Raw genomic sequence first — 27,078 nt, forward strand, 5'->3', positions numbered from 1 at the left:
CACAGCCCCTCTCAGCGGGCACACAGGACCCGAGAGATGAAGTCTGTGAGGTATATGAACCACCACCCGGTAGTTGGGTGTGTGGTACTTATTTCTGTCCTGGGTTACAAGTCATATATTTCCTGGCACAGTAGTCAGTTGTACCTTCTTACTGCCTTCTAAATCTCACTTGGTGTCTCTTAAAAAAAGGTCTTGTTTTTGGTAGCTTTCATCCTGACCTTGTCCTGAAGAGTAGAAAACCACAATAGCAACTCTATTATTAATTACCTCCTTCTTATTACTTTTGTTTGTTTTGTGTGTGTGTTTTCTTTTTTTTGTTTTTTGTTTGTTGTTGTTGTTGCTGTTTTGTTTTTTCGAGACAGGGTTTCTCTGTATAGCCCTGGTTGTCCTGGAACTTACTCTGTAGGTTAGGCTGGCCTCGAACTCAGAAATCCGCCTGCCTCTGCCTCCCAAGTGCTGGGATTACAGGCGTGCGCCACCACCGCCTGGCTCCTTCTCGTTACTAATGTATAGTTTCACGTGCCTCTCAAGTGTGGTTTGCATTATACACTGGGAGGGCTCAGCTTTTATGGCTAACCAGATGAGGACAGGTTGAACATACTTTCCCATAAGACCTTGTACCAAGGAGCTGTCCGGGACACCACTTCCGCTTCCTCCACTCAGAGCCTTGCGGGCCAAAGAAAGTGCTTGTTTGGAATAGTCCTCGGTTTCCCTTGTTAGTCGCTTCATTTCGTTAGCTGACTCAACATGGCTGAAGACATTAAAGATAAAGAATTAGGGTTTTTGTAGAAAAATCAGCACGGGTTAGTAACATAAATCTTTCTTGCAGGAAAGAATAAAGGAACCAGTTTGATTTGTAAAAGCCAAACAGAACTGACTTGAAAGCATGGGGTTGGAGGAGCTATCAAGAAGTAGATGCTCTGGAGAACGCGCCTCATGTTGCTGCCCTTCTGTGGTCATTTCCATTTAAGCCATTCTCAGAGAAGGAATGGGACAGTAGGTGGCAGTCAGTTTAAAGTGACAGAACACTGTGCCTATAAACTTCCCGCAAGCAGACGCCCTGAGGTCTCACATCCAGAGTCCACCTCCTTACTCAGTACTCTGGATAAAGCTTTAGAGAGAGCCTGCAACTATGGAGGCAAAAATCTGTCGATAAAAATCTCCTGTAACCTTCTGACCTCCTGGTTCTAGGAAGTGGCCTTAAAACAACAAAAGCCAGGGCCACAGGAGGCAGCTCCTGCTACAAAATCAGCAGGCAGCCCCTCAGCAAACTGAATTCCACTGAGATTAGCAGAGCCTGCCGCCCTGCCTGCCAGGCTCAGCTTTTGAACATGGTAGGATTTATAGTGAGAAGCCGGACCGAGGGAGCGCTGTCATCTGTGGGGTCCTGCAGAGCCGGTTTCCCGGGGGAAGGTCCTTTTGTACACTCAGCCCCCACAAGCAAGCAAACAACCTGTTGCTACTTGTTCTCAGGCCTGGTGTGGGAGTTGAGGAGTCCCAGAAAGCTGCAAACAGCCGTTTCCAGAGGCTGATTCATTTCATGAGGCCCGGAGACTCACATCTAACAAGTACTTTTAAAGCCATCTCTGAGTCATAGAGAAAGCCACGAAGGAACACTTTCACCAGCGCCTGCCAAACAGCCATACCCTGAAAGCTAAGTGGTTCAAAACGGGGCTTCGAGGCAGGGGAGGGCTGCAGAGGAGCGGGGAGGGGGCAAATCCAGCGCTTGAGTCCTGAATGTTGCAGTCTTGCCTGGAGCAGGGGTGTCAAACACTGCTGTTTACCTGTCTGCCAATCTTGTGGCCTCCTGAGCCAGACTCCTAAATCCATTTGGCCCCTCATAGTGCTCGGAGGAATGGATGTTCTGCGGGAACAAGGGGAGTCGGTTAACATTTGCATTCGCTGGAGCCTAAGCAGAAGTGCACAAAGGATTCTCACTAGCCACCCCGGGAGTCCAGACCCCAGCCTGCCGAAGGTCCCTAGTCACCAAGATTGCCCAGAAAAAGTGTGCGCTGACAAGAACAAAGTAGATATTCAATTTCAAGAGAAGTCTCTGTGAAACAGATGAATCTAAAAGCATATATACATATACTTTTAGATTCATCCATTATATATTATATATAATATGTAATATATAATATGTAATATATATATTTCTCTGACTTGGTGGTGCACACTTGTAATACTTTGGAGGCAGAAGCAGGAAGATGTTGATATTGAGGCTAGCCTGGGCCTCAATTTTGAGGCAATAGTGAAATTCTGCCTCAAAAAATACAATTTTATATATATATACACATATATATGTGTATATATATATGTGTGTGTGTATGTATGTATATGTATATGTACACACACATACACACACATATATATGTATGTGTATATATATCAAGGGGTGTGTGTGTGTGTGTGTGAGGGTGCACGTGCACGTATGTGTGTGTAAGGGTGAGTATGCTTGCATATTTGTCTGTATATATGTACGTTAAGGCCAGAGGTTGATCTTGGCTGCCTTTCTTTTTTACTCTCTTTCTTACTTTTTGAGATACTTGGAACTTGCCGTTTGGGTTGGAGGGCTGGCCAGTGAGACCCTAGGGCCTCCTATCTCTGCCTCTGTTCCCAGCACTGGCGCTATGGGCATGTACCACCACAGCTGGCTTTTACTAGGCTCTGGAGATTTGAACTCAGGTCTCCAAGCAGTCACTGTTAGGATTCTGTCTAAGCTCCACCCCACACTTACCTGGCAACAGTCAGGTAGGCCTGGCCCACAATTAAAAGGGCTGTTCAGCCCCTCCCTCTCTCTCTCTCTCTTTCTCTCACTCTCTCTTACTACCTCTCTCCCTCTCAGACTCTCTCTTGCCTCTCTTGGGCTCTCCTCCCCTCCCCCTCTCTCCACATGGTCATGGCCGGCCTCCACTTCTCTGCTCTCTCTCTCTCTCTGCCTTTCTCTGCCTCCACTACCCCACTTAACTCCCATCTTCTGCCCTGAATAAACGCTATACCATGTCTGTGTGTGTCTGGTCCCTCGGGGGAAGGGATGCCTCGGCATGGGCCTGCTGGGGCACCCCCTTCCCCACACCGCCATATACCACATTCTCTAAACCTCTTTCTCTTTTTATGATCACAACAGTCAGCAAGTGAAGTGCTCACTGAGCCATCTTCCCAGACCGATGTAGCAAGTTTTGATAATAGTCATAGTAGTAACTGGATCATGGGAGATTTTTAAAAATTTTCTATAGTAAACACTTTTCAAACGGGGGGAATAAAAACAATTATAATGTTATTTCTTTACTATACTAGCTGATTATCTTTCAATTTCCTTTTTATTTTAATTCATCGCTGTTGTTTCTGAATCAGGGTTTCTTATAACCTAGGCTGGCCTCTGAATGGCCCTCCTGCCTCTACCAAACTCAGTCGGATTCCTCCAATCCTCTCTGTTTAATCTTCCTATTGCCCTTGCTGTTTGTTTGGGTTGGTTTGGGCCAGGAGCTCACCGTATTGGGGAGACTGACCTTGAACTTGATGTGCTCCTGCCTGGGCCTCCTGAGTGCTGGGATCTTAGGCATTCTTGCCACTCATCCCAGCGACTCTATAGCTTTCAAACTCATAAATACAAGGGGCTCAATCATGTCTCCTGTCACACCCTGACCTACACAAGGCTTGAGTGCCAATTATACAGGCACAAGCTCACTCTCTCATTTTCAGTCTCACGTCCTCATCAGACCCCTTTCTTTCCATCTCTCTGCTTTCTTCCTTTCTTCCATTTTATTCATTCATTAATTCACCCCCTCTCTCTTTTTTGCTTCTGCAACAGACAAATACAACAGCCACATACAAATATAAACTAGGTTAAATTCTACAGAAAAGAAAAGAGGAAAGGCAGGATTCTGTCTATTGTGAGAATGTGGCTATGGAGGGGTGTCTAATGCAGTTTCTTGGGAAACTGCAGGTGGCCAAGGGCACAAGTCATAGATGGGTCTGTGACAAGGAAGAAAAGCCCAGCTAGCTGCCAGGTAGACCAAGAAACCCAGGGACAGAGAGTCAGCCGGTGAGACCTGTGGGGCAGTCGTGAGACCCAACATGGCCGCAATGAATGCACAGGCTAACCAGGGCAACATACAGTGTTTTTCAGGGATGCTTCGCTTTCTGCCAGGCTCAGGCGCATCTGAGAGATGAGTCTGCTTGCATCCTGAACTCGGTTCTGATACTGACTGCCCAGGGCCCGGATCCTTTCCACAGTCATCTTGAGGTCATCCAGGCGGTTCTTGTAGTTGTTTTCTTGGCTCCTTGCCTTGGCCAGCTGGAGGCCAAGGCCTCTCATAGCACCTGCACACAAGGAGAAAAACAAGGCTGAGGCAGAATGACCCAGTTAACCCACAAAGCTGAATGACTTAGAGATAAATGAGGAAAAACTGTCAGCGACAAATATTCGTGACCGTTTTCACCCTGTCATTCAGGAGCCAGGAGAATGTCATAGACAACACCTCCACCCAGGCAAGGGCTGGCTGCAGGCACCACAGAGCTGACAGCCACAGAGTCTATGACCCGGAATCACAGTTCTTTCTAGAGCATGAATCTCCTAGCTGATAAGCAGTTGGCCTCCTCACCTTCTGACATCTGAGCTTCTCTTAGAATGTCTCGAAGGGCCTGCTCAGCCTGCTGCATCCTGCCTTCCAGCTCCCCACTGGGGACTGCACCACCACCACCCTGAGCCTTTGAAACCAGGGCCTCCAGGCTCTGGAGCTGCTGGGTAAACAGGTCCATCTGAAAGCACACAGGAAAGGAATCAGAAGAGAGGGGAAGACCACAGTTCAGTTCCAGGACTGCAGCAGGTATAGGGGACAATAGCTAGACATGGTTGATTTGTTGTGGTGGTTGATATCTAGATTCTAGAGCTAGACCGAGGAGTGAGGATCCTGGTCCACTGCTCTAGCCAGTGACCTTGGCAAGTCATCTTCTAATCTTAAACAGGGGTAATAAAAACAATACTGTTCATATGGTTATTCTTTGTGCTGAGTAAGTTGATATTTTTAAGTGCTAAGAAGAGAGCCTAGCACCAAGAAATTTCTAGAAGGGATCCTGGGGGCCTGAGATATAGCCCGGTGTAAAAGTACTTGCCCAGCAGACAGGAGGTTTAGTTCTTACTACCACATAAAATGAAAATACAATGTATGATATTTAGCAAGATCTGTGATGGGAAACATTTATAGTCCTGGCATTTGGGGGACAGAGGCACGAGGATCATGGGTTCAAAGTCATCCTCGGGTTATATGGTAAGCTTGAGAGAAGTTTAAGTTACATGAGACCCTGTCTCAAATTAGCCTTCTAAAGGCTATTAAGTAGGTTAAAAAAATAAAAACAAAATTGAGGGACTGACGAGGTGACTCAGTGGTTCAGAGCACTCATTGTTCCTGTAGAGGACCTGGGTTCAGTTCCTTGACCCACACGGTGCCTCACAACCATTTGTAACTCCAGGTTCTTTTCTTTTCTTTTCTTTTCTTTTCTTTTCTTTTCTTTTCTTTTCTTTTCTTTTCTTTTCTTTTCTTTTCTTTCTTTCTTTCTTTCTTTCTTTCTTTCTTTTGTTTGTTTTTTCAAGACAGGGTTTCTCTGTATAGACCTTGCTGTCCTAGAACTCACTCTGTAGACCAGGCTGGCCTCGAACTCAGAAATCTGCCTGCCTCTGCCTCCCAAGTGCTGGGATTAAAGACATGCACCACCACTGTCCAGCTGTAACTCCATTTCTAAAGGATCCGATTCCTTCTTTAGATCTCTGTGGGCACCAGGCACACATGAAGTTCACAGACAGACGGACATGCCAGCAAAACACCCATACACATTTAAAAAAATAATTTTAAAAAATTTAAAAACCAGATTGAGTGTGTTCTATATATGAAGTTCAATTTCCCCTTATTGTACCTTCTAGAAAAGAATGATTAGTAATTAATATCAAGTATATTCATCTCTAAAGTTCAAAGTTTAGTTTTATCATTTTATTTTTTGAGTCTCAGTCTTCTGCATGCTGGGATTATACCCAACTCACTGAGATCTGCTCTGGGACTTGGTGTATAAGGACATCTCTTGGAGCAGGAGGGGATCCCGCTGGGAAGAGGCACACTGCATTGCTGTCCTAATTTGCTCTCTGTCGCTGTGATGAACAGCATAACCAAAAGCCACTTGGAGAGAAAAGTGTCTATTGCAACTAACTGCTTAAAGCCCATAATAATAAAGAGAAGTCAGAGCGGTGACTCCAGGCTGGAACTGAAGCAGACGGCATGGAAGATCACTGTTGGCTTACCATAGGCTTGCTCTACAGTCTGCATCCTCAGTCTGCTGTCTGCACAGCCCAGGACTGCCTGCTCAGGAGTTTGACCCACAGCGGGCTGAGCCCTCCCACATCAGTCATTAATTAAGAAAATGTCCCACAGACTTGCCTACAGTTAAGTCTGGTGGAGGCATTTTCTTAGGTGAGGGTGCATATTCCAGATGACTAGTTTGTGTCAGGTTGACAAAAAGCAAACAAACAAACAAACAAAAAAAAAAAACAAAAGAAAACAAAACTAACCAGGGCAAATGAAAGAGGACTCAGACTCTGGGGGACATGAGCAGCAGTCCCAGTTCCATGTGTCCAGGCCACTTAGAAAAATCACGAGTACTTTCAGACATTAACCCTTGAAAACTGAATCTAGAATGCTTTTTCCCTCCAGAGTCACTAAGTTGTCACAAGCCCAAGTAAGACTGGATCTGCCAGAAGATACTAAAAATAGTGCAGATGAGAATGTAAACTTACCATAAAATTATTATGCACAATGTTTTAGTATACTTTAAAGTTTTTTATTGTATTTATTGTGTGTGAGCGCATGTACATGCACATACATGTGTGCATGTGTACACATGGCAGGGTATACTTGTGGATGTCAGAGGACATCAGGGAGTTGGTTCACTCCTACAGTCTCTCTCTTTCTCTCTCTCTCTCTTTACACACACACACACACACACACACATTTATACATACATACACACTATCTCTATGTCTATGTCAATACCCATCTCCAGGCCCATCCCCAGGATATCTGGGGTTTCCAGATCTGTGACAGAACCACTCAGAGTCTGACTGCCTGGGGCTGGGGGCTGGAGAAGGTGGCATACCTGAATCTTCACTTGATCGTAGCAAGCAGGACAACTGGTGAGGGCCGCGTGCTCACAGTTGAGGCCTCCAAAGCCAGGCTTGCAAACACAGCTGCCATCACTTCGACACTCCCCAGGTTCCGAGCCCATGGGGCTGCAGTTGCAAGCTAGAAATAAGAAGTCGATAAATGTGTCTTCCCACCCAACTTGTCCCAGGATGGGAGGTGCAGCAAGGGAAAAAAAACACTGATACTGCGTCCAGATCCATCTTCCCTGGGCTGTGGCCTCAAGCACATTCCCATAGAAGCAAGCCCAGGGAATCACACAAGCGTGATCCATGTGTGTGCGCGAGAATGAAGAGATGCCAGGAAGCTGATCATTCATCCTCCTCCTCTCATTTGTGCCAAAAACCTACCGGGTACTTTGCTGGCACCCTGATTTTGCTTATAAAGTACTTTTTTTTTTACGGCCTATTTTAAGCCAGCTGTAAACAGTGTCTTCTGTTTTATAGACGAGGAATGTAAGCTCAGAAGGATTGCTCAGATCCTAGACCAAATAACAGGAAACTGCCATGAGAGCTCAGAAGAGCCAGTGTTCTATTCTTCCCACTGCAGGGAAGGGGAGGGGAGGCAGCAGCCCCATAGGCTCTGTTTCCAAGACAAGGATGTACCAGTGACTCTCCAGGTCACTCACTGCTCTCGGAGCTAAGCGTTCTGCCGTCACTTATGCATAGTTCCCATACCTCTTCCTTTTTAGTATATGAATTCCCCAGGAGCTCGCACTTATTTGGCGCTGCTACTTTAGTACTGAGGTGCAAACCGCAGGCACACGGCAGGCACTCGATAGCACAGTAAAGGATATTGTCTAATTTTAATGAAATCTAGAACAATGGAAGAGTTTTAATTTATGCACTATTTATGTGTTTGTTTACTTTTAAAAAGGATCTAGCTCAGTAGCTCAGGTGTACAGGCTGGTGTTATCACAGAGAAAGGAGCTTCAGTTAAGGAAGTGCCTCCATGAGATCTAGCTGTGGGGCATTTTCTCAATAAGTGATCAAGGGGGCAGGGCCCCTTGTGGGTGGTACCACCTCTGGGCTGGTAGTTTTGGGATCTATAAGAGAGCAGGCTGAGCAAGCCAGGGGAAGCAAGCCAGTAAGGAACATCCCTCCATGGCCTCTGCATCAGCTCCTGCTTCCTGACCTGCTTGAGTTCCAGTCCTGACTTCCTTTAGTGATGAACAGCTGTGTGGAAATGTAAACTGAATAAACCTTTTCCTCCCCAACCTGCTTCTTGGTCACGATGTTTGTGCAAGAATACAAACTCTGACTAAGACACTCAGGCTACCCTCTGGCTCAGGATCATCCTGCCTTTACCTCTTGAGTGCTGGGATTATAAACCTGAACCACCCCACCCGGTCACAGGGGGCCTCAAGCACCGCTAGGTAGACATTCCGGTGTCAGGACCTGATAACAGGCACAAGTCTAAGTGGAGCCTTTGTGTGACCGTGTTTAGGGGCTGAACGTGGCTGCGCACTCTGAGGCTTGAGTGCTGAACTGAGGACCGCACCTGCACACAGGTCGCGCTTTGATCTGAAGCAGCCCTCAGCAGCCCCCTACAAAAGCTGCACCTTCCCTACATAATCACGCTGACTTCCTGAGAGGGTCTCTTAAACTGCTTTACAACCGGACCCCTCCCTCCCCTCCCCGCTTGGGTTTGTTCCGGCTCAGCGGTGAGTCATTTATTGCACTCTGGTGACAGGTCTGGCAGCTTCTTTTCTGCCTACCTGCCTTGGGGTTGGGCATAGGATGTGGGCCCACTTTATCTGCTCTTTCACTCAGGAATGTAAACCTGACTTTTTTTTTTTTTTTTTTTTTTTTTTTACTTTTCCCACCCAGGTTTAACCATTGAGAGCCTTGAATGCCGCTTTTAGAAGCTGGTGTGGGGAGACGGGTCTTAAGGCTTTTGGCAGGTGAACGAATGGTGCAGGTTCTTCAGGAGGCAGTCTGGCCATGGAAACAGCTGCCTCATGATATTAGCTGTCCTTGCCTTTGCTCCCATGTATAGACTCAAGCAAGGTCATATGTCTTTAGACATGTGCATGTACACACACATACACACACACACACACACAGAGAGAGAAAGAGATAGGGTGAATGATTTGTCTAGGGTATAGTCCTACCTCTTGCACATGCAAGCACGTGCACACACATACATATACCCAGAGAAAGAGATAGGGTGAATGATTTGTCTACCTCGACACTTGTCTGCTGGGTTGGGAGCCAATGGGTCTCCAAAGTAACCGGCCTTGCACTGGTCACAGGAGATCCCAGCTGTGTTGTAGATACATTTCAAACATCTGCCTGTCAACCGGTCACAGTTCCCTGAGGCACTGGGGTCCACGTTGTTGTTGCATTGGCAGCGCTGACAAGGCCTCACTGGGCCACGTTCCCCGAAGGGATCCCCGAAGAAGCCATCGGCACAGAGCTCACAGCGGGCACCTGGGAAGGAGGAAAGGAACGTGTGGTCAGCCCAGACCAGATGGATCCCCGCGGGCAGCAGGACGAGAAAGGGGCCTAAGGCCTGGTAGGAGAAGCAGGCTGATGCCCTGTGGTAGTTTGAATGAAAATTCCCCATAGGCTCATAGTGAGTGGTGCTATTAGGAGGCGTGGCCTTGTTGGAGTGGGTGTAGCTTTGTTGGAGGAAGTGTTACTGGGGGGTGGGCTTTGAGGTTTCAGAGGCTCAAACCAAGCTCAATGTGTCACTGTCTCTTCCTGCTGCCTGCAGATCCAGATGTGGAACTCTCGCTACCTCTCCAGCACCAGTTCTGCCACCATGCTGCCATGCTCCCCGCCTTGACGGTAATGGACTAAACCTCTGGAACTATAAGCCAGCCCCAATTAAATGTTTTCCTTTGTAAGAGTTACTGTGGTCATGGCGTCTCTTCACAGAACTGAAGCCCTAACTAAGACCTGCATTATTTCCAGGCTCCTGGGACAGTACCCTCAGGAACAGATGAACGTGGCCAGAGTGGAGACTGCCACTTTATGGTCATGGTCACCACAGACTGGAATATTGCAGCACCGCAAAGAGGCTTAATTAGCTGGTGGGTAAAAGCCAGCAGGAATGCAGAGGCAGTGACATTTCAGTGACACCAAGGCTGCTGCAGAACGCTTAGTTTTCAGATTGAAGAGACTCAGAGGTAACTGTTTTCCTTCTTATCCTAGCTCATTTGGAAATAGCATAAACTAGGGCTAGGAATGTAACTCAGAGGGTAGATTACTAGCCCAGCATGCACAAAACTTCAGGTTTGATTCCCCCAGGATTGCAGAAAAGCAGACATGGTGACAAACACCTATACTCCCAGCACTTGGGTGGTGGAGTCAAGAGACGAAGAGTTCAAGGTCAGGGTTGGAGAGTTGGTTCAGTGGCTAACAGCACTTCCAGCTCCCATAGAGGACCTAAGTTCGGGTTCCCAGCATCCACATGAGATTGTTCACAACTACTTATGAGCAGCTTCGGGGAATGCATCCAACAGCTTCTGTACACCCAGTGGACACCTGCACTCGTGTACACGGACTACTCCCATACACATAAAGAAAAACAAATAAATATTTTTATTTCAAAAGGAGTTTAAGGTCATCCTCAAATACTAAGTTCAAGACCAGCTTGGGCTACGGAAGATCCTGGAAGGGCAGGGGGACTTTGACCACACACTTAGTCTGAAACTTTCATTCCCTAAATAAATGCACAAGACAGTCAACAAACCAGCACTGTGCTTTTTCCTCCATAACCACACCGGGCCCTGATCTGAGTCACAGCTCAGACATATCCCTATCTCTAGAATGTGCATATTTACATTAACCTGCACTAGGACTCCCCAGAAATTCTCCAGAATGGGAGCTATTTACACATGCCCGCAGCATCAGGACAGGAAGCCAGGGAAGAACAGAGTGCTGGTCATACCTGTGACCCCAGGGGGACAGTTGTTACACACCACCTCCTCCGTCTCCGGCATCACAGAACAGCTGAACCCATTGTGACAGGGACATGGCTTGCAGCTGCGGGGGTCATGTGGGTCATTGTAGAAACCGATGGGACAGTCAGCACACTCAATGTCAGGATTCTCGTCCCCTGAGTAGCAATCTCCTGGAGTGTAGAAGGAAGACACGGCAGAGTCAGACGACATATTTCTGTCAGTGTAGACGGAATGTGGGGATCAGACATAGAGGCCCCAGCCTTCCCAGAGCCTCCCCCAGCATCTCATCCTCACGCAAATAGAAACCTGGCCACCACCTTGGGTCTCAGCCTCACCTGTCCCATTTAGTTAGACACACGCATCCTCACTGTCTGTAGCATAGCACTGTTCCCCTGTCCTTCATGGTCACGCCATTTGGTCACCACCCTCATTTAGAGCCTAAATTGCCTCCACAATTGATCTCCACACACAATTCCTGCAACTCAACACCAACCCCCCCCTCCACACACACACACATCTTGTACGGGGCATGACAGTCATTTCCTGTAACCTGGCACCTTTGCTCACAATCCTATGGCATTTCTGTAATGAAAGAGGTCAAGGGTACTGTCACCACGTCCGTCTCCCTTGACCTCAGTCCCACGCTCCCTATTCTTTCGCCATCCCCTAAGTGAATTCAGGTGTGATATTTCTTCCCCATCTGCCCTTGCTTCTACGGGAGATCCACTCCACCACCTGTACCCGGAGGCACCTGGTCCAGATGTCATTTCACTCACCTGTGTCTGGATCACAGGCTCCTCCCCCTTGGCAGTTACAGGGAACACAGGCGCCAAAAGGGCCTAGTCTTGCCGAATCTCTTTTGTACCCAGAAGCACATTCCTGGCAGAATTGTCCCTTGTACCCAACAGGGCATTCACAACGTTCAACCCAGGGTGCTGGGGCTCCAGAGACAGGGCGGGCTGAAATCAGGGTCACATTGTCAATGTACCCTGTACCTGCAATAGAAAGAAGACATTAGAAGTGACAAGGTCTGAAATCACAATTGAGCGTGGTGGCTTCCTCAGGCCTGTAGTCCCAGCACTTGGGGAAGCAGAGGCAGGAGGATCTTGGCCAACTCAGGGCCAACCTGGTTTACCATTGCCATTCAAGAGCATCCAGGGTTTTATTTTCTTTACCAGGTGGTGATCACACATCATGGTACATGGACAGCTATAGCAGCTGGTGTCTGTACTCTGGAATCGGAAAAATTGGGGTCTAGATTGTGGCTGAACCCATATTAGCTGTGTGAACTTGGCAAATTCCTTGTTCTCAGTTTTCAGGAGAGGTGATAGTATTGTCTATCCCTCCTGGTTTGTTGTGAGAATTACATGAGACACCACCTGGCATAACGAACCTGGGAAATAGTAACAGTTCAGCAAACTACTGGATGTCATCCTCCCTACGCTCTGCTGTATCTGTGGCACTGGGAACATGGGCACTGCAGGCAGTCACCCTTCTTTAGTCAGTGTTTAGAAGTGTGGAGCACTCCCCCGACCCTTTAAATAATTGTAGGTAGGATTAGAAGGCCCAGCATAGAAAGTTCACAAAAGGGAATTAACAGAGGGTATGTCCATTAGCTGTAGATTGTTCCCTCCACATAACCGAACTGAAGAGTCTCTTAGCAAAGGAGTATCATCCACTTTTCATAAGAGCTGACCTCTCGCTAGAGAAAACATTCCCTTTAGGGAAAAAGAATATAAAACACAGACTCAGGATTTCTGAGTAAAACCAATCAAGTGAGCTTATCTTCCTGACCGGAGCCTAACCATAGACCTCCGAAGCAGATGAAGCTAAAACCAGGGATGAGGTCTTTTGCTCCTTCCTGGTCACTTACTGTATTCTCCGTACGTAGCTCGGATGAAGAGGCCTGTGAGGTTCCGCAGTAACCTTCGATACTCGAAATAACTCAGCTGGGGGCTCCAGTGACTGCTTGGATGCTCATTCAATCTGCAGAATCGAACATTTTTCGAAGCTTACAAATTCAAGTCATGCGACACTGCTATCAGATACAAATTATGTCCAAGTAAGCAAGAACAGTTAAGCTTTAGCTTTGAGTTTTCTAGGAGACAGAAGCTTGGAGTTTTCTCTCTCCGTGGAAGGGTGAATCCCACAGGAGGCAGTGGAGGGTGTGTTAGTGTATATATTCCCAGGGACCACTGCAAAAGCTGGTCCCAAGCCCTCAGACACACGGTATTCTTTACTGTTGCATAACCCAATACTAGACACATTTCACTTCCCGAGGTCTGGCCCTGGAAAGTTACTGTTCAATCTAAGCTTTGTTCTTAAGGGATTTACTTGTGACCTGGGCACGCTTCACTGATTCCTTCCATCTGTCCATACCGTGCCCTCCCTGGAATCCTCTTGTAAGTGCAGGAGATCAAACCCAGGCCTCACACACACCAGGCAAGTGCCCATCATGAGCTGCAGCTGCCTTCGGAATGAACACCATGGTGCCTGTACCTCTGTGCTAACCTTCAGGTTTCTTTTCCTAGAATATTGACTATAAGAAAGGCCTTTTCATTTCTTTCACTGACTGGTTGAGTAAATGTGGTTGTGAGGGTGGAGATGCAGGTCAGAGGTACAGCACTTGCCCCACATAGATGCAGCCCTGCATTTAATCCCAGCCCTGCAATGAATGAATAAATTAGTGAAAGAAATAAAAAAAAAAAAATCAAAGTTGACGTGTGTCCTTGACCTGGAAATTATGGGATTGGGGAAAAAGGAAACCAGGCAGAGATGATTAAGATTCAGCCATTGGAGCCAGAATAATTCAATACAGCGAGCGCTGTTAGTGATTCACAAACAGAACACCGTGGGAACACATGAGGTCTGTAACTTTGCCTGGGGTTCAGAGAAAGCTCAGACAAAGCGTGTAAGCTGAACCCCAAAGAATAAGCTCACTAAGCCAAGGATGTGAGAGCGCTGTCATAGTCGGGAAGGGTGTCCAAGTAGCACTCAGTTAATTAAGCACTTAGCTCCCGTGGGCGGGCGCTCTGAGTCTGCCTCTCTGTTCCTATTGGCCCCCAAACTCCTTCACTCATCCACTGTGAATTCTTCTGCTGGTCCAGCTAAGAGCTTTACCCAGGGCTGGGGAAATGGCTCTGTAGGTAAAGTGCTTGCTGCGCAGGCACAGAGACCTACTTGCTTGTCAAGTTGTGTGCAGTAGCACATGCCTGTAATGACAGGGCTCTTATGGCCGGATGGGAGGTGGAGACAGGAGGATTCCTGGGAGCTTGCAGGCAGGCTAAGCATAAGTTACCTCAAGCAGCACAGAGAGCGTGTCTCAGATGAGGGGGAAGGTGGGGCTGGCATCTGAGGAGGGTTGTCTTTGAACTGCACATGCACACTCACACACACACACACACACACAAGTATACATACATAGCATATACCTATACATACTCACACAAACATGCACACACATCATACACCTTCACAGATATACACACACAAATACATACATGTCATATACAGACTCACACACATACACAAAGGGTTTGTTTTTTGGGTTTTTTTTTTTTTATTTGAATTACTCTGGACATTTAGAAGGCAGAGGCAGGCAGATCTCTGAGTTCCAGGACATCCACAGGCAGGTGACACCATATATGTATATAATTTGGGTTGGAGAGATGGCTCAGTAACTACTGCACTTGCATATGACCAGAGTTCAGTTCCTCACACACACACACCACACACACATCAGGTAGCTCACAATTGCCCTAACTCCAACTCCAGAGGTTCCAACATCCTCTTTTAGACTCACATGTGCACACACCCTCACACACACACACACACACACACAGAAATTGAAAAATTTTAAGAATTATTGTGTGCATTTGGCATGGCAGGTGTCTCGTGTCACACATGCAGAGATCAGAGGACAACCTCATGGTCTCTTTTCACCTCCTTGTAGATTCCAGAGATCAAACTCAAGTCACCGGATCTGAGCAGCAAGTGCCTTTATCAGCAGAGCCATCTCACCAACCCATGACACTGGTTTTTTGTTTGTTTGTTTTTTGTTTTTTGTTTTGAGACAAAGTCTCACTGTGTATCTCTGGCTGACCTAGAACTCATTATGTAGACCAGGCTGGCCTCAAAGTCAGAGATCTGCCTGCTTCTGCCTCCTAAATGCTGGGATTGAAGGCATGAGCCACTGTGCCCAGTGACATATCTTGATGCATAGCCTCTCAGTGGCTTCCCATCATCCTGCCAGCATAGATAAGGCACATAAGGTACAGCCTCATAAGTCCTTTCTAGACTCATCAATCTTATTATCCATTTCCCTTATCCATGCTATGTTCTAGCTACAAAGATATTATCATGGGGCTCAGGAGATGGCTTAGTACTTAAGAGTACTGTGGTTCTCAGCACCCACATGGTAGTTCACAACCATCTAACATCAGTTCTAGGGGAGGATTCAAAACTTCTCTAGCACACACACGCATTCATTTATTTTTATAAAATTTGCCCCATGTAATGACCCTACACATCCTCACGGAAATTCACATGTAGAGGTTGTCTCCCTGTAATTTTTCTTTCTGGAATAGCCTTGTGCATCTTTCCAGTCTCAGCCCACACACTGGATGCCTTCACGAAGCTTTCCTTGACAGCTCCAGGCAGAAGTAAGCTCATTTCAAAACAAATGTTTCCCGGCACTGAGGCAGCTACTGGACTGTGTCGTGCGTGCTTTTAGGTGTGTTCTATATCTCACCAGGTCACATGCTCTTGGAGGACCAAGATCCTATTCCATCTTTCTTAGCCTCTAACAGTACAAAGCACCGAGTGGGCACAGCTTCCTTCCCCTGCCTCTCTGAACTCATCATTCCAAAGTCACTTTCTATAGGATGAAGCCAATGTCACTTGTAGCACTTTCTCTGACCTCACTCCTCCCCCCAACTTCTTGTTCCACTGGAATTCAACTTCCGGTGATTCCAAGTGCACTTCCTCTGCCTGCTGACCTTGCCCTCTTCCTCCCCATCAAGACTGCCTTCCACACTTGCCTCACCTTCTTGGGACAAGGCTCTCCGTCACCCCAGTGCAGCTGTACGTTTTATGTGTCTTCAGAATACCTGTGTCCACCGTTATCTCAGTCACCCAACTGGCTGCACATCACTCTCCTCCCACAGCCTTGAACCTACCAGCTACTGGAGGGAAGAAGGAACAGCGTCCTGTCTCTGCATGTAACGCCATGCCTAGGAACCCACCTGGCTCAGGAGAGCCTTCTGGCTGGCTGGGAGCTGGGATGAATGCATGAACCAGCAACCTGACTTGAGCTGGCTGGTGTGCTTGTGGCCTCTCCTTACCTGAATGTGTAAGTCCTTGTGAGCCCACAGGGAAGTGTCTTGCCCGGCGGCATCAGAGGTGCTCTGACCTGTAGCCCAGCCCCCTCCAGGATCACATCGGAGGCAGAAGGGTGTCTGCCTCCTCTGTCCACGCGGTAGTCAAACGACAGGCTCTGCCCGTAACTCACTTGCTGATTCCCGAGAAATTTGGCTGTGGAATAGATTTTTGAAAAGATCAGTGGCACCACTGGGAAGGCAAGTGCATGAACAAATTAATACTGTCAGTTTCTGTTGGAGTCCTATGCAATCCACCCAACCTTCCACTCCAAACCACCCTGATAGAAGGGCCAGTCATGTCATGGGATACGGATGTGGTATTTTGGCTGAGTAAGTAGCTCCGAAGGAGCCTTCACATAAGATAATTCTACCTATTAGATGGCTCATGGCATGATCATTATAGACAGTCTGATGGACAAAGATCCAAGGCGACACAGCCAGAGTGACGTTTGTTATATTGTTTTTCATTTTAGCAAACACTTAGCAGACATCGTATTTGTGTGCATGTGTTTATGTGTGTGTACTCACATGTGTACAGGTGAACATGAATGTATGTGCATGCATGTGAACAGGCATGTGGAGGCTGGATATCATATTGAATGTCCTCAATCACTTTTTACCTTTGTTTTTTGAAAGACGGTCTCTGCCGGGCAGTGGTGGCACGTGCTTTAAGCACTCTGGGAGGCAGAGGCAGGCAAATTTCTCAGTTCAAGGCCAGCCTGGTCTACAGAGTGAGTTCCAGGGCAGCCAGGGCTACACAGAGAAACCCTGTCTGGGGAAAAAAAAACAAACAAAAACAAAAAACCAGAAACATAGTCTCTCACTGAACCTGGGTCTGGCAAGTGTCTCTGGCTAGCAAGCCCCAGCGATTCTCACGTCCCTGCTGTTGTAGGGCTGGGGTTACAGGCTTGTGCCACAATTGCCAGCTTTTCCCATGAGTTCTTTGCACCCAGATGCAGGTCGTCATGCACTGCACTGCACATACAGGCTAAGCCACCTCCCCAGCTCTGCCCATATCTGATGACGGTAATTCTTGACCCCTGGCACGTCCGCTCTCATTCAATAGCGGAGAGAACTGAAGCTCAGAGACCTTAAAAAGGAAACACTTGCTTGGGAAGTGCTCAGTTGCGAAGGTTATGAACTAGGATTCAAATTCCAGCCAGACCTTTGCCACTCAGATCACAAATAATATTTTAAAGTTTTAACACATGCCTTGGGGCTGGAGAGATGGTTCAGTAGTTAAAGAGTTCTTTCTGCTCTTCCAGAGGACCTGAATTCAGTTTCCTAGCACACATATTGTATGGCTCAAAACCTCCTATAGCTACAGCTCCAGGGGACCCAACACCCTCTTCTGGCCTCTGAGGGACCCTGCACACATGTGCGCATTCCTACGCACAGACATGCATGAACATTAATTAAACGGTTTAGCTTTTCAAAACCACATGCTTTGTGTCTGCTTCTTTGTTTTGGTTTTGTTTTTTCAAAACAGGGTTTCTCTGTGTAGCCCTGGCTGTCCTGGAACTCACTCTGTAGACCAGGCTGGCCTCAAACTCAGAAATCCACCTGCCTCTGCCTCCCAAGTGCTAGGATTAAAGGTGTGCGCCACCACTGCCGGCTTGTGTCTGCTTCTTAATTGACCCATTAAGTTTGGCTTCATGCTCTGATAGGAAATCTAAAACCTGCTCCTTTGGCTAATGGGGATGGGGGAGTAAGGAGGGAATCCCAGCGGGGCTGAGCTCCAGGATGCCTGGATGGCTCAACAGTGTCGGGGCATCATGACTTATCAGACTGGGTGTAAGCTCCAGTTGTCTACTGGAGCTGCTGCAGCCCCAGTGACAGGGACGAGTCCCACATCACATTTTCCAACGCAGCTTTTCTCTCCCGACTCTGCAGTCCTACCAATTGGCTTCTGCAGAAATCTCCCCTCACATACCAGGTGCCACAAAGTAGACGGGGTCTGGGCTTCGGGCGGAACTAAACAGGTCCCGATGGCGCTGTGACCAGTGGAGTTTTGCAGGCGCCCCGTTTCTCTGAACCGCCTTCCAACCATCGGCATCTGCAAGACAAGGACACCGCTCTGAGACCACTCCCATTGTCCCTTGAATTAGGCAAGGCAAGGCTCTCACTGGCCAAAAAACCCCAGGAGTACGAAGGGGGTTTGTTTAGCATTTCTGCCGGCTTTTACAGTTTTCAGAATTCCCAGTCACTCCTCTCCACCAGTCCTTGTCCTCAGCAGCTTTGTCTTTGTAAAAAAAAAAAAAAAAAAAAAAAAATATATATATATATATATATATATATATAGTAAAAATATTTCATGTGTATGTGTGTGCACATGCCAGAGTGTGTATATGCGTGTGTGCATGCCACAGTGTGAGTAAATGTGTGTATGCATGTCACAAGTGTGTATATGTGTGTGCATGCTACAGTGTAGGTGTATGTATGTGTGTGTATATGCATGCCACAATGTGTGTGTGTGTGTGTGTATATGTATGTGTGTGCATGCCACAGTGTAGGTACATGTTTATGTGTGTGTGTGTGTATGTATGTGTGCGCATGCCACAGTGTGGGTGCCTCTGCCTGTGTGTGTGTGTACAACTTGCCCCAGTCAGGTCTCTTCCACCACTATGAGGGTCCTGGGAGTCGAACTCAGGTCCTCAGGCTTGGTGGCAAGCACACTCGCCCCCAGCCCTCTCGATGGCCCTTTGCCTTATCTCTGTCTGGCTCTTATCTTTGGACTCCTGTGATTCAGGCTTATGATTCAAGGCTTGTTCTCACCTGCCTGTAATTTGTGGTTTTTATCATGCTTACTAAAACAAGGTCTGGCCTTAATGGAGTGAGGCAAAAATTGAAACTAGCTAAAATAATATCAATTTCCAATATTTTTGTTGTATTCTGAAGCAAGCTGACTAAGGAGATATATTAACTCAATGCAATACAATGTTATTAGTAAGTGTGGATTCTGAGATGTTCTCATAAACCCCTCTTCCATATGAATAATTCTTTGCAGTTTTGAAATAGATATGGGTGGGAAGTAGAGGGATATTAATAGCTTGTCTCTTTTTTAGTTATTTTTAAGTTATCCATATGCTGTTTAGCTATAATTTTTTTTTTTTTTGAGACAGGGTTTCTCTGTGTAGCCTTGGCTGTCCTGGAATTCACTCTGTAGACCAGGCTGGCCTCGAACTCAGAAATCTGCCTGCTTCTACCTCCCAAGTGCTGGGATTAAAGGCATGCGATACTACCGCCCAGCCAGCTGTAATTTTTTTTAAGGCATATGGTTTGTCTTATCCCAACAAAATAATGTATATTAAAAAAATAATAGAAGAGGGCTAGAGATGTAGCCCTCAGTTGGGAAGGTGTCTGCCTAGCATACATGGGGCCCTGGGTTCTATCCCTGTCACAAAATTGAGCCGGGAGTGATGGGACAGCTTTGTGATTCCAAGACCTGGGAAGTGGATTAGCCATGCCTTGAGAAGCCATCCTGTGACTGGGAAGCCACTGTCCTAAAGACAAGTTACAGAGCTTTGTACAATGCTAAATTAAAAAAAGAAAAGAAAAGAAAAGAAAAAAGAAAAGAAAAGGAAAGCAAAACCCTTTACTGAGATACTTTACCCTGATTGAAAGTTGAGGTGATTTTGTGGACACTAAAGTCGGCAGAGGTGTGGCAGCTAGCTGAATGCCCATAGCAGAAGCACTGGGTGCAGCCCTCGGGGTTTGCCCGGTCCAGATGGTAGTAGCCAGGTCGGCACCTGTAGCAGAATTGTAGAAGTCAGGACAACAGTATTTCTTATTTCGCAGGGAATGTCATGGCTGACTCGGCCTCTCCTACTTTCTCTCCCACTTGGCACTATTAATTATAGCCAGAGAGAGGAAAATGGCAAGGTTTATATCCAACCTCTGCTCCAGACCACCAGAGAGGGAATCCCAGCCCCCGCCCTCACCCAAACACATACACAACAAACCAGAGTGTTCACTATCTGCCTCCGCTAGAACCTTGGTAGTCTGGAGAACTGATTACTGACGTTCCTTGGTGAGGGATGGAGGTGGGTGGGTAGTATAGGAGGGATGTGACAGCTCGTGCAGAGCAGACCTGCCCTGGAGCTAGAGTTTAATGGAGGGGAAGTGGGGACCAGAAAGACAAGGCTCTTACCTCAGCACCTACTCAACTGTCCCAATCCCCAAGACCTTGGAGTATTTGCTAGCGCCATGTTCGTCATAACCTAGTCCTGGCCCGTAGTGGAAAGAGCCAGTAACAAAGATAAATCTGGAGACTCCCTAAAGCTGCCAAGTGCTGACTGGCATTCCAGCCCTGCTCCCAGCCCAAGCCCTCGGGCAGCTTCCCTTTGGACGGCTGCCAGGCAAGGCTGAGCTCTGAGGCTTCAGGAAGGAAGGCTCCCGAGTTCTCCACAGGAGACAGGACCAGCCCGTAGGCACCTTAAGTCGACTCCTTCATTTATTCCCCCCTGAAGATAGTTTCTGAGCTAGGAATTATTTCTGATATTTTGGGGTGAGGAGGATAAAAGGCCTGAGGCAGGATTCAAACCCACAGCAAGGGGAGGATGAGGGAGGGAACAGCCGTGTGCAACTGAAAGACTTTAGGATGCTGAGGGGTGACCAGTGATGAAGAAAAGCAAGGAGGACCGGCATACCGCCCAGCGATGGCCACTCCACTGATGTCGCAGGGATAGAATATTGTTAGCAGAGATCCACACACACATCACAATAAGTGTGATGATGGCAATTGTCGCTTTATGTAGCTGCCTATTTTGTATCATATTCTAGAATTAGAAAGGCTTCCAAAGACAGGTTTCGTGGCACATGCCTGTAATCCCAGTACCTGGGAAATAGAAGCAGGAGGATCAGATGTTCTAGGTCACCCCTCTGCTATTGTAGCGAGTTCTAAACCGTGTCTTAAAGCAGTAAAAATAAGTAAGTAAGTGGGGCTGGGGAGATGGCTCAGCGGTTAAGAGCACTGACTGTTCTTCCAAAGGTCCTAAGTTCAATTCCCAGCAACCACATGGTGGCTCACAACCATCCATAATGAGATCTGATCTGTCTGAAGATAACTACAGTGTACTCACAAATAATAATAAATAAATCAAAAAAAAATAAGTAACTAAGTAAATAAATAAATAAATGGCTTTCCAGCCGGAAGTAGTATAATACTAGCATTTGGAAGGATGAGGCAGGAGGATTGCTATGACTTCAAGGCTATCCTGGCAACATAATGAGGTGTAGGCCCAGCCTCTGTTAAAGAGTAAGACTGTCTCAAATCGTGTGTGTGTGTGTGTGTGTGTGTGTGTGTGTGTGTGTGTGTGTGTGTCTGAGATTCAGGCGGTTGTGAACCACTGGATGCAGGACTCCCAGGTGGGACCCTCTGACGGAGCATCAAGTACTCTTAACTGGTGAGCCATCGCTCCAGTGTGCCTCCCCAGACAATGCACACAAAGCTTTTAAAAACGTGACTGCTTTCTTAACATTCAAGCTATTTATTTCTCTTTCTTTAGCAAGGAAGGGGGGGGGGGAACCCCTGAGAACACAGGCTAGGAATGCGCTCTGACGTTCCGTCACCAGGTAGAAGCGTTTGGCAGGGTGCCAGGAAAACGCTTGCTTGCTTTTAAGGAACTGAGGGGGAGGCTTTGAGCTGCCAGGCCACCCTCGCAGCCCCTCTGCTCACAGCCCTCTCGGGGAGAGGAGACTTTAGTGGGAAGGCAGTTTGGACTCAAGGGATGTCCTGAGGCAACATCTGAGGGCCAATGGCTCCTCACCGCTCCACCTGCCCCAACAGGGCTCGGGCCCACAGGGCTCTGACGCGCTGCCCCGTTCATGTGCGTGCGTGTAACTACCGTCCCCTCCCTGGGGCGGTTCCTTTTCGGTATACAGTAGTTATATATGGCCACAGACTGCCATGGTCCCTGTTACAAGGATTTTCCTCAACGTGTTTAATTAGGCCAGGCGTTTCCCAAGATCCACTTCAGTCACATGATCTCATTATTGCATACTACCTAGCATCTAAGCACCTGGGAGTCCCAGCCAGCTGCCAAGGGGACTCTCTGGGGCTCTCTGCCTCTGTCACAGGAAAAACAAACAGAAGGGACCCAAAGCAGAGGATGGACTGCAATGAATGGTTTCTTGCTTTTGTTTTATTTGTTTGTTTGTTTGTTGTTTTTTGATTGTTTTGTTTTGTTTTTGTTTTTGTTTTTGTTTGTTTGTTTCTCTGTATAGCCCTGGCTGTCCTGGAACTCACTCTGTAGACCAGGCTGGCCTCAAACTCAGAAATTTGCCTGCCTCTGCCTCCCAAGTGCTAGGATTAAAGGCGTGCGCCACCACCGCCAGGTGATTGTTTTTTAAGATCGGCCTTTGAGGACAGGGAGAAAGAAGTCCTCAACATTTGTTAAGAATCCACTTCCCATAATTGTTCTAGGTGGATTCATTCTTAAACACCAGGTGCCAGAGCTCTGTTCCTCAAGCCTTGGGTGTGGGTGGGGTGGGTGGGGTGGGGCAAAGCCCGGTTCGCACGGACCTATCACAGCGTTCTCCAGTGACGGCTGGTTTGCAGACACATTGCCCAGAATCACAGGGTCCAGAGATGCCAGCTGGGTCACAGTCACACTTGGAATCTCTGAGCAAACAAAAAGAAGAAAGTTAGGGACTAGTTTCCAGTGCTTCACAGTCGTCCATGCAAAACTGCCCGAGCCAGCAGCATCACACGGCTGTTCACATCCATGCTGAACTCTACTCGCCTTTAAGGACACATTTATTTAAGCCAATGGGGCAGTGGCCAGTGAACCCTTGGCTACCTACCTGAAAAGAGAAGAGTGCACTAAAGTGCAGCCCAAGGTCATTACTAGACGGTTTAGTCTTTTTAAAAATAAATACATAATTTATTTCTCTTATTTTTAATTTATTATATGTAAGTACACGGTAGCTTCTCGCTCCGGCCCTGCTTGCTCCCTATAACTGTCTTCAGATATCCCAGAAAAGGGCATCAGATCTCATTACAGATGGTTGTGAGCCATCATGTGGTTGCTGGGATTTGAACTCACGACCTTCGGAAGAACAGTCGGCACTCTTAACTGCTGAGCCAGCTCCCCAGCCCCATAATTTATTTCTAGATAGTCTAACTCAATAATGTCTTTTAGGATGTCAGAGTCTGTGTACTCCTACTGCAGTATGTTCAGGGTCTTCCATTTGATAAGGCCTCTCCTGAGATATAATTCATTACCACGGAATTCACCCACATACTGTGAACAGTCTCACTGCTTTGTAATCAGTTCTCGGAAGTCATATGATCATTATCACAAAGAACAGATCTCAGACATTTTCTCTGTTCCTAAAAGAACCAAGCCACACCCTCTTAACTCCCACCCCTAGCCGGATAAGGCCACTAATGTACTTTCTGTCTCAGTAGATTTGCCTACTCTGGATATTTCTTATCATTGAAATCAAACCATATGTGGCCATTTTGTGACTGACTTATTTCACATACCGTAAGTTTCCAAGCTCTGTGCATGCCATATCACAGAGTATATTATCACATGCCATATCACAGAGTATATTATCACATGCCATATCAGAGTATATTATCACATGCCATATCACAGAGTATATTATCACATGCCGTATCAGAGTATAGTATCACATGCTATATCACAGAGTATATTATCACATGCCATATCAAAGAGTATATTATCACGTGTCATATCACAGAGTATATTATCACATGCCATATCACAGAGTATATTATCACGTGCCATATCACAGAGTATATTATCACATGCCATATCACAAAGTATATTATCCCCCTGATGGCTGAATATAATCCCTCATACGGATTTACCATAATTTGCTTATCTGTTCATTAGCTGGTAGATATTTGGTGTGTTCCCAGTTCTTAGCGATGATGAGGAATGTTTGCATGAACTTCTGTGCATTTTATCCATTTTCATCTACGGCGCATGTCTGTCTAGGAGTGGAATTTCTGATTTCGCTAGTTTTTGTTTGCCTTGGTGGTGAGACTCCTACTGCAGGCACCAGAGCTGTCATCTGATCCTGACACCGCCTCTCTGTCTCAGGACTCCCTCTGGGTCCCATCACTCTTTTTGGCATATGCTCACGTATCTACCTCATCAGTCTAAAACCAAAGCTGCTTGTCTTCCCTAGTAATAAAACTCTGCTCAAAGACCTTAAAATGGAGAAAGAGTGAACACTGTTCCCTCTGGCTGTCCTAGGACCCCGTCAAATCCTGCCCAAACCTGAAGCTTGCTGGACTCCTTCACCTTCGCATTCCCCATCCGGTCAATGCTAGATCTAGCCAGGCTCACATCCAGAATCCCTTCCCAGTCTCTGTCTTTCCGTTCCTCCATAGTACTTATCCAGATTAACCAGCAAACATGTTCTCAGCATCCACTGCTCTAAGGACCAGGGACTCCACGAGGAATAGGAACCATCCCTGATTCTTGAGGTTCAAGGTGGGGCAGATCCAGGAACAGCCACAGCAACAGCAGTGGTGTATAATGGCAGCCATGCTGAAACACGCCACAGTGCCTCTTCCCGCTCAACTACAGGCGCTGAACCCAGCCATGAACAAGATAAAGCTCTAGCGAGAGGAAAAACCAAATACAGACGGCAAACAAGACCGCCAAAATAAAAGTAGGTTCATATGTGCTCGTTGGGGGGAAGAAGGGCGGGTCCTGGAAGAGATGATGTGAGGCATGGAGCCCCCTGGAGCGCTTCCTTCACACCAGTCCTTCAAAGCTGGGATTGTGGCTAGGGTGTGGGAACCAGGAAACTGATATAAAGGGCCAGGGGAGGGGGTGCCAGGAAGGCCAGGAGGCCATACCTGTCTGGGCAAGGGACTGTAAATAGGGGTGTCAGGGAAGTGATGTTATCAAGCCTGGTCTAATTTCATATAATTTTCTCTGGAGTTTAAAGAATTTTGTAGCTGTAAGGTATTAGATAATTAGCATAGTTTTGCTTTCCATGAATCTCCAGCTTAAGGTCATCTAGGTTTGAAGGCTACAATCTGATGGTCTGTATTTGGAGTCAGAATTAACATTTTTCACTGCTGTAAACAGCCGGCCAGGGGCATGCATTTCTCATTCTTAGTGCTGAACCTAGAATCAGACTTCAGGAACCAAACAGAACCAAGTGGAGCTGTGGATAGACGTGCACCATCTTTTTTCTACTATCTGTGTCCCCAAACCAGGATCCTCACGGTGAAGGCCAAACCAGAGGGAAGGAGAAATAGGAAATTTTAAAATGGGTGTTAACACTCATACCTATAAACCCAGTTCTTCGGAGGCTGAGGCAAGGGGATTACTTGAAGCCAGCCTGAGCTACACCACAAGACCTTGTCTCAAAAAAAAAATAAAAAAATAAAAAAATAAAAAAAAAAACCTAATAAAACACACAACAATAACAACAACCCCAAACAAACAAAAAGCAAAACAAAAAAGTACAAAAAAAAAAAAAAAAAAAAAACAAACCCAAAACTAACAACAACAAAGGAAAAAAAAAAAAACAGGGAGAAAGAAGGAAGAGGAGGAGGAGGAATCTGTACTGATGTCATTCACCAAACCATACACATTCCTAGCACACAGTTTCTCTACTGCAAAAGCAAAGCAATGCAAAAAACATTAACAGTGCCAAACCAGGAAAGGTCTTAGGGACAGTTCTTGAGACAAGTGGCCCAGACAGCTGCCTAGACTCATTAACAATATTTCAATACCAGCAAACAGCCAATGAATTCTATCTGGACTTTGCTCCTGGCTAGCATGCCAAGTTATTACCAAATCAAGCTTGTTTTGTCCGACATGCAGTATGACAATTGTTGGAAAGACAAATCTTGCAGAAGAGTTTATTCTGGACCTCGCCACATGTGGAAATGAGTTTGGAGAGATTTATGGGCTGAGGTATGGGGACAGGTGGTTGGAAGTCAGTCAGTGGTCAGAATATTTGCAACTGTTACCCTCACGTGAGAAGTGTTATCTATTCCTCCAAGACAGATGATGCTTAGAAGCAACTTAGGCAAGTAAGAAAGAACAGTGAAGTCTAGAAAAGCAATAATTAAGAGCAAGTTAAAGTTAGAAAATTAATAAAAGCTGGTTAACTAAGCAGGTTAAGTCTAAAAAGCAACAACCAAGGGCTTGCTAAGTCAGGACAAGTGACAAGAACAGGTTAAGTCTAGGGTGACATCAGGCCGGGTGCAGATGCTGGCAGATGAGGCAGGTTAAGGCCAGAGCATTTAGCTAGCTTTTCCCTTGGTCTCAGAAATTCCTCTGCCAATACCTCCCTGGTGAATTATTCACCACCAGGCTCCCCCTGCAAACCCTCAGCTCTATCTCTGCGACTGCTGTGTGATATACAGTGTACATTAAAGGAAGACAATCTAGGTCTTCCTTCAAAAGAGAATCTGAGGATGGAAAGCAGATGTTTCAACCAAAAGGAACTGGCAGTCAAGCAGAAAAAAAAAATCCTCTACACAAAGTTTGCTGAGGTTCAATGGGTCCCTGGTTGGAATGTACAAGGCTCTGTGTTCCTCCTAGCTCACCAAGGAAAGCCAAATACATGCATCCAGGTGACAAATCTCTGGGTTTCCAAA

At 46.8% G+C, this 27,078-nt stretch overlaps 1 protein-coding gene across 2 annotated transcripts in view; it reads right to left on the bottom strand.

Annotated features, from left to right (window-relative positions):
* The window catches only part of Lamc2 (laminin subunit gamma 2), an 80,303-nt gene that overhangs the window by 10,425 nt on the left and 42,800 nt on the right, over nt 1–27,078 (bottom strand). For both annotated transcript variants that reach the window (XM_052200731.1, XM_052200730.1), the window contains exons 6-18: nt 22,999–23,097; nt 20,088–20,224; nt 18,409–18,531; nt 16,440–16,629; nt 12,971–13,083; nt 11,874–12,092; nt 11,085–11,267; nt 9,374–9,619; nt 7,144–7,289; nt 4,605–4,761; nt 4,118–4,323; nt 1,785–1,864; nt 602–751 (exon numbers count right to left, since the gene is read on the bottom strand). In XM_052200731.1, the coding sequence (XP_052056691.1) occupies nt 602–751; nt 1,785–1,864; nt 4,118–4,323; nt 4,605–4,761; nt 7,144–7,289; nt 9,374–9,619; nt 11,085–11,267; nt 11,874–12,092; nt 12,971–13,083; nt 16,440–16,629; nt 18,409–18,531; nt 20,088–20,224; nt 22,999–23,097 (2,049 nt within the window). The remainder of the gene's footprint in view (nt 1–601; nt 752–1,784; nt 1,865–4,117; nt 4,324–4,604; nt 4,762–7,143; nt 7,290–9,373; nt 9,620–11,084; nt 11,268–11,873; nt 12,093–12,970; nt 13,084–16,439; nt 16,630–18,408; nt 18,532–20,087; nt 20,225–22,998; nt 23,098–27,078) is intronic.

This window comes from Apodemus sylvaticus, chromosome 12 (genome assembly GCF_947179515.1).
Source record: "Apodemus sylvaticus chromosome 12, mApoSyl1.1, whole genome shotgun sequence".
Classification (NCBI taxonomy): Eukaryota; Metazoa; Chordata; class Mammalia; order Rodentia; family Muridae; genus Apodemus; species Apodemus sylvaticus.